Source organism: Athene noctua, chromosome 2 (assembly GCF_965140245.1).
Source record: "Athene noctua chromosome 2, bAthNoc1.hap1.1, whole genome shotgun sequence".
In the NCBI taxonomy this organism is placed as follows: domain Eukaryota; kingdom Metazoa; phylum Chordata; class Aves; order Strigiformes; family Strigidae; genus Athene; species Athene noctua.
The window spans coordinates 123367457-123383226 of NC_134038.1; the positions used below are offsets into that span (position 1 = coordinate 123367457).

General features: G+C 34.6%; 1 protein-coding gene across 5 annotated transcripts in view; it reads right to left on the minus strand.

Annotated features, from left to right (window-relative positions):
* Window positions 1–15770, minus strand: part of MLLT10 (MLLT10 histone lysine methyltransferase DOT1L cofactor) — a 130964-nt gene that overhangs the window by 48906 nt on the left and 66288 nt on the right. For all 5 annotated transcript variants that reach the window (XR_012633204.1, XM_074900164.1, XM_074900162.1 and 2 more), the window contains one exon: window positions 14412–14978. Coding sequence is in view for 4 of the 5 variants with exons in the window: in XM_074900164.1 (XP_074756265.1) it covers window positions 14412–14978 (567 nt within the window). In the remaining variant the exon portion in view is untranslated. The remainder of the gene's footprint in view (window positions 1–14411; window positions 14979–15770) is intronic.

Below are 15770 nucleotides of genomic sequence, written 5' to 3' on the forward strand. Positions count from 1 at the left end.
TTACTAGTTTGTTCTTGCACACTACATATGAACAAAGCCCTCAGCTTACATGTCTGGTTTGACAAGAGGATCGAATTAATGATTTTTCAGATGAGAGTGTAGCAAACACTTCTCATACTTCCATGGGTGAATTTTCTACCTGCATCAGCCTCTGACATCTGACTGTAATAACTGTTCATGTTCCAACAGGGTGACTGTCTTTTGTGCTTTATTTTTCTCTTCTTTATTCTCCCCACAATTGGCAGCTACTAAAGACTGCTGTCATAAGCCATTTTTTAACTGTCAGGCTCTTCTGAACATCAAGATTCCAAAAAAATGAATTAACAACAAAGACAATTTAAACTTTTGTCATCAATACTAGAATATTACAAAACTAATTTAGAAGTCATTAAAAAAATCCTTGCCTTTTACCTACTGCCTTAACTTGAATAACTAGCCAAAAGTTACTTCCATGGAAAAAACTTTTCAAATTTAGACTATTTTAATTAAAACATTACAGACCAAGTCTGTACTGTAAAAAAAAAAAAAAAAAAAAAACCAAACAAACAAAACATAACACAATTTTGCGGTAGAGAAAAAAAGCCACACTGTACAAAATCCTAGATGATTCTTTATAAAAGTAGATTAATCTGATAAAAATGAAGCTGATAATTTTAATTAACCTTCTCAACAGCTTTCAGAGAACTGTTCAAAAATACACTTATAATTAAAACAATTACTTTACAAGGAAAAAAAAAAATCGCTAAAACACACAGAATTAATGTGGCTAGGATCATATATATTATACTACTGGGACAAATTCTGACTCAGGTGCAGAGGACAATGAAACTGCTGTCTGTCACCCTTAAAAACAGAATCATTTCACCTACACCTACTCTCCACAGCCTTTATTTGATTATAATTCTATCAGTTAATTCCAGTTATGTTCAATTTTTCTGCAGAAAAAATAGCAGTCATTTGATTCACTACTGCTTTCAACACTAAGAAAAACCCCTTCCAAATTTGAGGAACCGTTAGGTAGAGTTTTTGAGGAGCTTGTGGTGGAGGTGGGTTTTTTTGAACAAGCCCTAGATTGCCCGAAGCTACACATTTTGCTTTTGTTTTTTTAAAATCATACCACACAGGAGCTGCTATTACCCCAAACCATCACATGTGTTGTATTCCCAAGCATCACTCAGAGCTTTCAGAAAGTTTTAAAGCACAATACACTAGATATGCCCCAGTGAAAAATTTACTACTACAAGATACACGTGTCACAGACAAATGAGGAAGAGATGCAGTTAAAGAGCCGACAAAATAATTCAGTAGACCTAGTCTGTAAATACGGGGTTAAAACAAGTAGTTGTCTGGCAACTCAAGAACATACAGAAAAATAAAGCAGGAGAAAAACTGCAGTAGAACTCCTTTCAACTGCAGCAACTAAGTGTGAGGACAAAAAAATCCTTTTAAACATTCACAGTATACACAGTCCTTAAGAGAACAGTGCCAATTCCAGTAAACATGAATTACACTTTAGTAGTCTGATACTGTGCTTATGAAAATTAACTTTTCACAATAAGTATGTGCTACAATGGAACAAATAAGTGAGAAAAGGATTCACACCTTTGATTCTTACTTTGAAAGTCTCTTCTTTCGAATCCTTAAGATTCCCAATAGAAAGTAAAATACTGTCATCAATTATTTAAAAAAAAAAAAAAAAAGAAATATAGTGTTACAAATTATCAGAAGGGAGCAGAGAACGAAAACAAAAATCATAACTATGCCACTTCAAAAATTCATGTTGCACCGATCTGTCAAATAGTACCTGCACTTCTCGAAAAAGGATACAGTAGCACTAAGAGAGATCTGGAAAGGGTAAGAAGGCTATAGTATGAATAACAAACAGGCATTAAAATATCTAGGTCTAAAAAAGGTAACGGATGCAAATGACAGAAATTTATCAATTATGAATACTGTAAAGATGCTCAGTATTTTTCATGCCTATTCACTTTAAGAGTGTCAAAATATGATCAGCAACAGCTACGAACAAAGCACATCCTTTAAAATGCATAAAGATATGAAACTCACTTCTCACGTTTCAACAGCATAAATAGTTTCAAAAATTTTAGACAAATTCATGGAAGAGACTAATTCAAGGAAGAGATCAATAGCTACAGATATCCCAACCTTCAGATGAGATGCAAGGAATCATAGTAAGAAAATATCCTGTTTAATTTAATTCCTTTGAACTAAACTGTTCTAACACACACCTCATCCATGCATGATGAAGGGCCAACAGTAGATCAGGCCTCCTTGTGACTGATGGAGCTAATTCTAGACTCCCCCACAAACCTCAACACAGAACAGAAGGAGAACTGTTCCCCTACCACTATTCCCTTCCACACCCCATAAATTAGTAGAAGGCAAATGAAAAAAGCTGTTTTATTCTGGAAGGAAAAAAAGAGCTGCTGTCTGGGTTCCTGGTATAACTGCCTCACCTCTTTCCTGACTTTTCCTGTGCTGAAGTACCCTCCCAGCCACCTAGTTTTCTCCTACAATATACAGCCAAGCTACTAAACTCCCAACATGCTAAGGTGTCAAGAAAGGTTAGGGATGGTGAACAGTAATTACATATGCCAAAAAACTACATGATGTAATAGCTGGACTTCACATTCATTGTTTTCCTCAATTTTGCATCTCTGCTGCCTTTCACACCTTCCTCTTAGTCTTGGTTAAATCCTTTCTTTTTTCATCTAATCCTTATGGTAGCTGCTATTGCTTTTGCTTTAAAACTTTACCATTATTCTTCCTTAAAATCAATGCTGTTCAGTAAGACTTCATTGCTTTCAGCTCATTCATTTCAATTAGTTTCAAAGTATCTCAGAATTGACTCTGTACTAATACCTACACTTGAGACACCATCCTGTTACTGTTCACTACCTGTTTTTAAGGGAACTGGTTATGCATACAAAAACCTAAAGCTAAATTTTAAGCTTACCACTACTCCCACAGCAGAAAAAAGGCCTAGTGACTCTGGCCCTTGAAAGGATGTTATTTGCTGTAACCAAGCACTAAATCCTTCAGATTAGGCATTAATCCATGACAGTTATTACACTTCTCTTAAAAAAAAAAAAAAACAAAAAAAAAAAAAAAAAAAAAAAAAAAACAAAAACACCACACACCTGCATTTGAATTTCTTATGTGAACGCTAACTATACTGATGGCTTATGAATTACTTTTTCATTTGTTTGGGAGGATGGGGAAATGGGCTTTTTTGTTAGGTGGTTGTTTTTTTAAAAAAAAATTTACTTGGAACCTCTAGTCATTCTTATCAGGAAATCCGTCTCATAAATTTTCAAAACAAATAAATAATGCGAAATAGATATCAAACCAAGTCAAGTACTAATGATCTGATAGGATTACTGATGCACAAGCCCCGGACATGTGTTCGTATTCTTCAAGAGTGTTCATAGCTTCCATAAATCTCTTCTCAACTCAAATTTCTAGAGTTATACTGGTCCAAAGACCATAGATGTTCACTCATTTGGACAAAAATTTCCAGGTTTTTTCAAGTTACTTAGTCTAATGGGAACCCTCTTCAGAAATTTTTTACTACTGTATATAATTCTCCCCCATGAAAACATATGCAGCAAGCTAGATCACAATAAAAATGAACATTTTTCTTAATGTTATCCTTATGGCCTTCTCACAGACACCATACATATCTGCCAGATCTGACACCAAAAAATAAAGAATTCTGTTTAAAAGCTGAATAAAATGTATAGAAAGAATGCTATGAAGTAATGAGTTTGCATCTAAACTAGGTGTTAAATCCCAGTTTAGGCCAAATGGACAAAAATTTTTCTTTAAATTCTGGATTAGACAAGAAGTAGCTTTTCTAACAACATAGTTTGTTTCACACTATTTCTTTTATTATCACCACAAAAGCCCTGATAAGAACTATTTTGCTAAGTATTCTGACAGCATACTTTGTGTGTATGGCATATCTGCGTAACAAGCTCCTACAACAATTTTTTAGTTATGGCAATACTCCTGAAAGGGAGGTTTATTGGAGTAATCTGCCAAAAATATTGGAATTTCTGGAAAATCTGGAGAAATTCTGGCTTATCTGTGCCAACTTTTTGCATTTTATTTATGCTGGGGAGATTTATTAAAAATCGGCTCACATCCAGATGCATCAACACAAAGAACTTGCAGCTTTTAAGTTACAAATACAGGTAACCTTTATAAAATATCAGGATCTGTCATACAGTGAAAAAGCACTGGGATATGTTGTCATTTAGTGTAGCTAAGACACATCTTCACATCTAGACAGACACTGGATTCTGCCGCTTCCTTTTTTTGAAGTGTTCTTAAATACAAAAGCTATTGAAATCTGTGATCATACCTGTAAAGCTATCCCAATTGGTTCCTGCCATTTTAACTACAGCTAGGCATTTGGATTTTCATCAACCACAGCATATGAAGCTACCTGGGGACTGCTTGACTTCAAATATTTCACTACAGAGCCAAAATTGCAGTGGGACATGTGTTCCAATGTTGTACCAACCAACACACACAGTACCGCAGCACAGCACAGGCTATCTAGAGCTTCAGAAAGCTACTGTACTCAGTCCTATCACATCCCTGCTTAAGAAAGTAAAATAAATTACATGCTTAAGAAGAAAGCATAGGGAAACATGGAGTTGATAATCAGACACTTGGTCTGATTATATTTTTTAAAAATAGCATAGTATATGGATAGCACAGTTCCTATACATCAACACAGGAATCTGTCCACTATAAAAGTGGATTAATGGATTTCTGCCCAAGCAACATCCTTCAGTTAAAAGCTCAATTATTTGAAGGTAACTAGTCTTCCTTATACCACTACGTTATGTTAGTATTACTATTTCAATTTTTTGTTTTCTTTTTAAAACTTTACAGGGTAATCTCAGAAATTATTACAATAATCAACAACTGCTCTAGACATCAGAGCCTCTTCTTATACAGAAGTTAGTCACCCTGATCATAATCCTTGAAACCTTCAGTCAGTTTAACTTCTAGTACTGCAGCTTTTCACATCAAATAAATGAGAAATTTAAAAGCAAGGTACATTTCTTTCTGATTTTAAAAACCTGACTGTAGAGCTATCACCTCTGACTGACAACAGCACAAGAATTTTACCATATGAATTGGACAGTATTCAGAGGGACAAAAATACTGCAAATACTATCAATACATAAAACATCACTTATTTCAGCTATATTTGATTTCTGAAAGACTTGAAAGTCTGTAAGATCTGAAAAGTACAATTTTCAAGGAGGGGTAAAAAAAACTCTACTGCTCCTTTTATAGTCAAGACTCTTCTTTGCCCTCCTCCCCCCCCACACTTTTTAAACGTTCCCATGTCACCTTTAACAGATTTTATGGAGTTAAGAGACTGATTGCTATCTCACATTTGACTTACAAAGACTGCCACACTCTAGTAAATTGACTCCAGATGCTAAAAATGTTCACACTCAAAAATACGTATATTTTAATTTTTAAAAATATATATGTATAAAATTATATAAAATGAATGCGTTTTTTAAGTCTAATTTTTAAAGGAGATCCTAGGAACTAAACAGTTGCAACTAGGCAAACAACACCTGTATCCCACTTCACTTCCATGCAGAAATAGAACTTCATTTAAGGAGTATTTCCTTGATCTTCAGAAAAGGGATACACCTCAAACAAATATCAAGTTCTGCAACAAAGACATATGAAAGTAGAGAAATCTTAACTACTTCAGAGTCCTTGTTCCCCTGCTCTATTTTAAATTCTAATTCTTAGTTTTGTAAGAAGAGCTAAATAACTACCATAATCCAAGCACAAAACTGGAAGTTTCAGTAGATTTTCTCTTTCTGGCTTTTTTTTTTTTTTTTTTTTTAATATAATTAATAATAATGCCACATACTTTTACTTCATGTAAAGATAATCAACGCCTGGAAAAGCAGGCAATTAATTTTGTTCACTATGCAGGCAACAATAATAGCAAAACTGTCAGCTAGATCTCCTGCGTCCAGTATAGTTTATCCACATTACCCAGGCCTAAAAAAGGGAGGTTTTATTAGAAATTCAAACCTAACACCAAATATATACAAGGCACTTTGTAGGCTTACGGGTCAAATATAATCTAAAAGCAAACAGTTTACAAAAAACTCATAGACTTCTTTGAAAACCTTTCCTCAACAAATAAGAAAGATTTATAGCTAAATTTGAAAAGTAGTAAATACAGCAACTTAGTAGCCTTTAGGCCTCCCCCAGTCCATTTTCTCCTCTGCCATTATAGGTACAACTAACAAAAAGCCCATGTATTCATACAGATATTTATTGTTTCAAAAAGATCATATTTAGATGCCAATTCTGCAAATAAGTCTGTATGGGCAAAAATCTAACCCTACATAATTTATTTTATTCATTATTAAATTCATTTTTGGGTAGAAGATTTGCAAAGCAAAATTTCAAACCATTTATAAATAATTACATCTTTTTGCTCACCTTTTTAAAATTATTATGCCTTTCTCCTGAAATGACTACCAAAAATCATCTTTATTTTGTTTTTAAATGAAAGACCTAAGAGGAAAATACACATTCGCTTTCCCATATTAATTTGGGGTTTGTTTTGTTGGAGTTTTTTAGAACCTGAATTGTGTTACAAGTTTATAATTTAAACATCTTATTTGCTATCAGAAAATAATAAATACATAAATGGTAATATATTTTGAAATGTAACTAGAAACTAATGCCCAGAGTCACACCATAATTTGGGAATCTAGTTTCAAGTATATAATCTTCAAAATTTCCATTTTAACCTGAAGACACTTACATTCTCATACAACAATTAACTAGTCAGGTAAAATCTCATTTCCACAGGTACCAAGATCTTCCTTGATATAAGCAAGTCTAAGCAGCTTGACTTACAAGGTATACCCCAGTTATCAGAACTCACCTTCCCTTTCCTGGGACATTTTTCCACTTTAGAAAGCCCTCAGTTTTCACTCAAAAAAAAAAAAAAAAAAAAAAAAAAAAAAAAAAAAAAAAACACAACAACAACAAAAAAAACCACAAAAAAAACCAAACCAAGCCAACCCACAAAAACCACACCAACCTAAAAAAAAAAAAAGTAGTCTACAATTTTTTGACAAAGCAAACTTTCTCTTGTTTTGTTTTAAATCAAGTTTTGTTTCAAAGCAATGCTCCAAGATTTTCTAGTGTTGCAACATTCACAGAGGAGCTGATTTGTATCTAATGCACAAACAACTGCTTCCATAGAAAGTAAGGCAGCCTAGAGACTTCAAAGATGGAAAGGCTTAAGATTTCTTGTTTTCACCAACCCATTTAATTAAGTACTATAGGTCTGTATTTTTCTGTCAACATTTTTTTTAAAAAACAGAAAATGGGGCAATTACCAGTATGCAGTAGCCAATGAAAAAATCTTGACCAGGAATATTAATTCTTCCTGTATAACAATTATGAACATGATTTTAACTGTTTTGTAAACTGAAATATTAACAAATTAAAGATATTTCAGTCTATCAAAGAGTTTAAGACCCTCTGAAAAGGACATTTAAAAAAATCTTGATCACTGAATGCCTCTTCTCAACTTTCCTATATTCATATTTTAGGAGGAAATTAGTATCAGAATTAAATATAGTATTGTGCTACCTGTAAAATCTATGGAGTAATTTCAAGTGATATAACTTTCCTACCCCTTCCTGAAATGAGTATATCCCAGGAATGACAATAGCCTTCTTTTCCTAAAGCATTTCAATTTGAGATAATGTTCAGTTCTCCACCATGATTCAGAAGTTTTTCATAACACATCTCGGTTATAAGGTTCATTGTTCAGTATTTTTTGCACAAAACTTTTTAAATCAAGGTATTATTATTTATTACATGTAAGTACATGTCTTACAACATACATTTTTAAAAACCACAGTGAATCTTCACAGCAAGCATGAAAGATTCTTCTCAAACTTTGATAAAAGCATAAATCATACTATGTTGGGAACTAATTTCTGCAGACCCATACTTCCTGTCTATTCCCCAACTAGAGTATTTTGAGATGCCTTATTTGCCCAGTTACAATATGCCAAACTGATGCACCATGATAATTTTTCTTTTAGAAATCAAAGGGATAATACAGCACACAATTAGGTTCATAGATAAAAGCCAAACAAGAATCTCTACAACCGTATGATTTGATTCTTAGCTCTAGAACTTCCTGCACATGCAAATCCAATAAATATGCTGAACTAAACCTTATTTTCTAGAAGATATATTACCTCTAAATTTTCAGAACCATTACTGAGAGTTGTTCAACTATTACTTTCTCCCATTTGATCATATTTTATAACATTTTATGGGTTTTATTAGGTTAAGGATCATTATAGTATCAGTTTTCAGTTTCCCATACGATATCCATAGTCAGATAAACTCACTCCTTAGCTTTTCTAGAATAATGTGCTTTTTCCAGTGTTTGAATCCTTCTCATGGCTCTTCTCTTCTTTACACACAGCAGATAGCAGAACTAGATGCAGTATTCGAAGACCAGATGCACTCTACTGAACCCAGTTACCTTTCTCATTAGTTTGCTGTTTACGCATCCAAATATTTTTAAACACAGCTCAGCACTGGAAGCTCAGACATAACTGATTATTCACATTTATCGTTTTTCTTTTCAGCCCTTCCCTCTCTGGAAGGCCATGCTTATCCTGCAAGTACACGTCCATCTTAGACACAGTGTTTTACTTTAGCTCCACCTATGCAACTCTTCGTTCATATTGCTTACAAAAAGGTTCACTTTACACTGTTTTCTTTCCCAGATTTTTTTAGAAACTGCAGAATTCTCCAATAAATAACAAAGTCGATAACTGATGCACAGGGAAGTAACACAACCGCAAAGTAAACACTTTCACTTAATAATTCTCTGATCAAAATTAAATCAAGACTTACCCGTTAACTATATTTAATGCAAAGATTTGCTGACTTCCTATCATTACAGGTCTTCACTTAAAACACCATGCTGTATCAACCGAAATGTTGACATCTGCTGTGCCACAGCTTTTACTTTTAAAATACCAAAAAAGTTCTTCACCATAATTCACAATAACCACCATTAAACATTTTTACATACAGCGTTATATCTCTTTAACATCTATCTTTCCTATATCAGACACATCCTAATTATAGAATATTAACTACCCGCCAGTCTTCTACAACTTCACAAGTGTTAAAGACTTACTGAAATGTAACACTAACAGTCTAAAACATGCTAATAGAAGGTACTCATCATCAGAAAATGCCGAATTATTACTTCTGGCTGTGGCTGCTACTAACACCTGTTTTATTTAAAAAAACTGATGAGAGGGATCCATTTCATGATAATCCCCATTTTCATAAACTCCTACTACCTCATGTGATTTCTTCCCAATTACTTGATGAATGTCTCCATGTTTTCTACACCAATAATAATAAATTTTAACAATTTAATCTCATATCAAACCAACACCATGTCTCTTGAGCCTCAAATATAAAGACTGAAATTATCTGCACATGAATTTTGCCTTGTGTGTTTTCTACACTGTTTGCTTAATCCTAAAAGGTCATTAATATCTATTAGTATCAATTTGTTCTTTCTATTCTATCTCCTCTGGAATACAAAGTGGCTTTTTAACACAGCAAGACTTCTTTTTCTGCTTTGGCTTCTGGGGCACCTACCAGATAAATGTAATAGCACAACTGTTTCAGATTATTTTTTTCTAAACTCTTTCTCCCAATATATTTAGCTAATAAGTCAAAGGCTACAGAAGTTTAAACATAACATCATGAAGACTTAACATAAGCTCTGAGGGACTTGGTATCTCAATGAGAATGATTTCGAGTTACTCATCTACTTTGAAGCTCAGAGTTCTCTTACATCATCAGTAAGACAACAAACTTAACAGTAAGATCATCTCCTTGCACAGGAGCGTAACACTTGGCAGAAGCTTCATCACTGCTTGAATCAGATGAGAAAGGAGAATTAATACATGGATTAAGATGAAGCATTTAGCAAACTCCTTTATAAAGCTGAAATTTGAGTGCACAAGACATAAGACCAACCCAGAGGGGCTTGTGCCAAAAAACATAAACTGTTTCTAAACTGGAGTTTGAAATGTTGCTATATTAAAGTACAAATACTGTCTCATATTACCAACCAGAGCATATAGAATATATATGATGTAGAGAAAAAATGCAGGAAGACAAATTATAAGGTTACCTCATTGTGACAAAGGAATTCCAGAAGATGGGCATGGCAAGTGTGCTGAAAGAACGGGCTCATCATTTTGGGTCCCAATCTGGAATTTAACCTTCTCCACTCTTCTTATGGAAAAAATAATTGCTTTACAAGCTCTTGTAGGGTTTAGAGCATTCATAAGGGCATAAAATCAATTATGCAAAAGTTAAAATATTGAAGCAAATAATGCCCTTAGCAACTGAAGCTAATACTACACAATGTTGTACACTTCAAATCCTGAATGGAACTAGGAAAGACAGAGAAGCATCCCTATACACTTGAAGCACTGTAATTCTTCTAGCAGCAAGTAACCATACAGAACTTGACAACTACGCAAGAACTTTATCTACCTTAAAACAGAAACTTCAGTTTACTCCTGACACTTAATTGCCTTCTATTTTACCTTCCACAAAAGTCAGAAGGCACTGTACATCACAAAATGTTTTTCCCCTACTGCTGTGGGACATAAGTTCTCAAAGTTTTTCACACACTGGAGTGTCCTCCAAACATAGAGAGGCCAGAGTCTGGACAAACTGCTTGACAGAAAAATAGAGAATGTATGAGTGTTATTCATCATAACTCTATTTTTTTTTCTTCCCATTACCATATTAGATTCTGCACTACTGTTGAAGTAAAGTGCAAGTATGGTAAAAGAAACATTTGATCTTGGAATCTACTGCTAGAAGAGGTAAGCACTGGGACAAGATGCTACTCAACTCTTCCCACTCCCTGGATAAAGGTTTTCTGTTCTTTAGTCACCATTGTTGTGAAAAGAAAAAACTAAAAGTCTTCAGCAGAAGGGATCACAACTTTACAATACTTCAGACCAGAAGTCTAAGTATTATTCCCTAGAAGGATGTCAAGAATGAACTTAATCCTGAGAATACAACTAGTGTGACTTAAAAGATAAATAGCTCTATAAAACTGTAGAGTTCAGATGAAAACCCCTCCTCCATTAAAAAATTCAGATCCTGAAATCACTCCAAAGACCAGTTCATTTTGGGGGAACCAGTATCAGCTTTACATAACTCCCATTGACAACTGACTTACGCCTTCTTAGACAATAAACATACAGTGCTTGTGAATTTCCAGTAGAAAGAGAAGTATGGTTTGTAAGCAAGCTGTTATGGCTAAAGAAGCATTTTTTTTTTACAAAAAAAAAAAAAAAACCACACCAAAAAACAGGGAGAGATGAGAAAATGTTAACAGAAAAATTCCTTATTACCCTACCAACTAGTTTTATTTTTTTTTTTTAATTACTTTTCATTCCTTAGAATCATAGAAACACAGAATCATTCAGGTTGGAAAAGACCCTTGGGATCATCAAGTCCAACCGTCAGCCCTACTCTACAAGTTATCTTTGACTATATGGTTAAAGTAATACATATAAAATTTCCTATCAGAGTATAAATACATTTCAGAAAAAAATTATAAAGAACATTAAGATTGAACATTTAAACACTCAAAATTTTGAATGCATCAGATCAGTTGCGTGGCAACTGTAATACAACTTGGGTTTATGTATGTAACACCTTTTAATTATGTGGCCTTGTAGTATTCATGGTACATCTCTGTTCTTATTAAGCAGGAAAACAGAAGTTCTGTGGACTGGAAAAAAATTTTGGAGAGCAAAAATATTTTCACAAAATGAGCTGAATGTACTTATTTGAATAAAAGTTTTATGGAAGACATTTAATTATGTATAAACAGCACATGATGAATCTGCATTACCTTTTAAAATAAGCTTTCCTTCAAATTTAATCCAATTTGAACATTAACTGTGAACAGGATAATCGTATGTCTGTGAAGTAATGATTTTCATAATTTTTACGGATCTCAACAAGTACTCTTAAGAAAATGAAAAAAGAATGGTAGCTTAAGATAGCTGCAGTTAGGAAGGTTGTTTTTAAAAGAAGAAAAAAACCTGCAGAGGAGATCCTTCAAAAAGGTCTCAAAAGCTTTGTTTAATGTGGTCTAACTCATTTCTGATTCTGCTTCTTTGAAGGAACAAGGCAATTCCAAGTAAGAGTCCACAAAAACTTTTTGGCTTGACCTCCCCTGCATTTTCTCTCAATACATATACATACACAAAATCTTATTTGGTCTTTTGGATCAAATTGTTTAGATTTAGATTTTGTTACTGGACAATACAGAGACATTCCAAAGCGAAACTTCACCATATCATACCTGAGAAAATGTCTGTTTTTGATAATACTGATAATACTCATATGCCCTTCCTCATTGCAACAAAGTTGTAAATGGACTGCTAAACCCAGAAAATGCTTATGATGAAGTGAGGAAAGAAGCACTACAGCCGTAAGGAAAAGGGGAAATCAGGGAGAAGAGTACATTAAAACAATATGCTCAGACTCAAGCAGAAGTTTCTGGATAAATTCAGAGCTCGTGCTCAAAGACAGACATCACATCTAGGTTTGTTTCTTTGGGTTTTCTGGGTTTTGTTCGGGTGATGTTGTTTATGGATTCCGTTTGTTTGGTTTGCATTCATATTCTTTGGCACCTTCAGAAAATACCACTGCAATAGAGGACAGGTCTCAAGCTGGCTAGCAGGAATCTAAGTATGTTTAAAAGAGGTGAAATTATAGGCTGAGTATCAGGAAAAAGGTAATAAAACCTACCCAGTATTTCCATCCATGTATTTCAACGCTATTTACAAAGAGAGTCTAACATTATCACTGGCATTTTATAGATGGAAGAGTGAGATATAATAAAGAGGACAAAGGAAGCAAGGACGGACCTGGCCAGGGAAAAGCCTGTTCTAGGAGCTGCAAGACCAGAATATAAAACAAATATGTTAGGGGGGAAACATGGGTCCTTCACTTCAAACCAAGATCTTGTACTTCCATCTGTTACCCCAACTACAACAATACATAATCTACCTCGAGACTATAAAGGAATAAGGAAGTCTGTACTGTCCATAATGGATACAAGGTTAACGTGTTTTTAAAACTGCATTTTAATCAAAGAAGATGGACAGTGAACTAGGAAGTTTGTCACAGTTTCTCCCTATTGATCTCAATGCAGGAAAAATATTTTTCTTATTACAGTTGCCACTGCTATTGCCATTATTACCTGTAATAAAAATCATCATTTGCCTGCATCTAACGAAGATTTAGAACAACATGGTTTTGAGATCAAGTTAAGTACCTGCCTTGTTCTAAAACATTTTTTTGTTTCTTGAAGCATGTATATGCTTTAAAATATCTCTTGCTTATAGAGTGAAAATATACAACATAAAAGCCTAAAACCCTGCCCACAACTAAATATTCAAGTTTCATTTCTCTTTCCCCCAAAAAAGAGAAAAATTAAGGAAAAAATCTACTAGAACAACAAAAAGGACAAAATTTCAAAGTTACAAAACCAAAGTATCAGATAGTTTGCTATATTTTTATCCAAACACAAATGCCTCAGAAGCAACAAACACTTTGGTAGATACAGTATTCTACAAGGTCATTCCACACACAGGTTTAATGGGAACAGAAAGCCTCTCACAGCCCCAGATGCACGTGACATTAAAACAGAGGAAGAACAAACCAGCCAATTTCACAATATGAAAGTGTCATCTGGCTGCACAGGGGTCCAGATTCAGAATATCCTTTTACATGTTTAAACCAATAATTCTCCATATAGACATTCTGATTTTTAGTTAAGCTAGATTGGGAAGAAGTAGTTGAAGGACATACTCAGCACAGCTGACATGCTTGAGTCCTGGATTTTGTTTTCTCGACGGAACAGAATGTACAGACAACATAGTCTGCATAATCTATCACTTATTTTAGCTACACCTGTGACATGTAATTTCCAAATAACCTATCTTCATGCAACTTATTCTCCCCCCTACGGACTCAAAACCTGCATTTATGTAGCATACAGGTCAATCTTCTTCAGCCATCTACAGCACAGTGGCACCTATACATGGAACAAAACTTACTCTTCCAACAGTCATATTCTAATTTTTGCTTTTTTTTCCCCAAAGAAACATTCAGGATACTTTAAATGATACTCTGTTCTTGAAAAGCATACTCAGAATTACAACTAAAATAATAAAGACATATTTTGAGGTAAGAAAACAAATCCAGTAAAGGCCTACCTGAACCCACTGGAGAGGAGCCAACACTAAGACTTTGTAAACTTCCATTCCTGAGCAAAGTTGGAGATTTTTGAAGACCAGAGCTTGTCACACTTCCTGCAGCTGATGCCACAGATGAAGTTGGGGAAGCAGAAGAAACTGAAAGATGGGAAACACTTTCTTGACTTTTATTTCCTTTGGGTCTACCAGGCCCATGTTTACTTTGCTTATTTCCTTTCCGTTTCTTTTCTGTTACAGTTTCTTCTTCTATTCCAGAAGTCTGAGCTCGTTTGTATGCTGTAGAAGTAAGGCTTGAATTACCTATGTCTCCAGGTGAGCTGTCAAAGTTTTTAGACTGGGAAACAGCCGATGATGAAGGGAGACCAATTAAGGAAGTGAAACAATTGACACCCCCCTCTTGACTCCCAGCCTCTCCTTTATGTACATCTTTGGTTGATGAAGCCTGTTGAGAATGCGTGAAACTGTCACTTCGAAGGTCTGTGTCTGTAAAACTCAAGAAATCCTGGGGAGACTGAACTGAACTTCCAGAAGATGACTTTATGCTCCCCGGAGTGCCCAAAAAGCTTCCTAAAACAAGAGGGGGAAAAAAAAAAAAAGGTACAATTTTCTTTTTCCCTGTCGTTGAAGAAAATTGCTGAGAAAGAGTAATACCTTAGAATACAAAACTTTACAGTGTAAGGACTTTATTAAAAGTGTTACCATGGGCTAAAGAATTTATTTTTAAGATAATTCATTGCTTCTCCTGCTGATCTTCACTCTGCTGGATCTGTTTCTCAGATTCGCATCTGAGATTCAGATTTAAATTTGGGGCACAAACAAGGTGAAAATTAATAAAAGGGGAATAATCACTTTGCTGCGTAGGTAACTTTGACATCCCTAGTGTTTTGAAGCCACAACACACACTTGGTGCAAGTCAGAGCAGGTTTTTTTAAACATACATATATATAAAAAGAAGGCTGATAGAAATGTGCTATGATCACATCTACGCTCTGCCTGCAATCTTCCTTACCATTCTACCTAAATCACAGTCTGACACAGGTCAAGGGAACAGCAATTGCACTTAATTTATCCTGGCTGAGGAGGTGTTCCACAGAAGAGGTATTTTTCAAAAGGACAGGAGAGGAAGTAGACAGAAGTGTACAAAATTGGCATTTTAAGACTTCTTCAACGCTGTCAGAGAACCATAAAGATCTTCTGTGTAATAGAATTACATTGCTTCTATAATATTTGCAATGCAGTCATTTCATCACTGTGTTAGCCCATGCAAGGCAGAAAACAGCACACTTGGGAAATACAAACATCTACTTTCACTGAAATTCAGTAATTTTATATGGGTGGGTGCATGTGGGTACTGTTTTG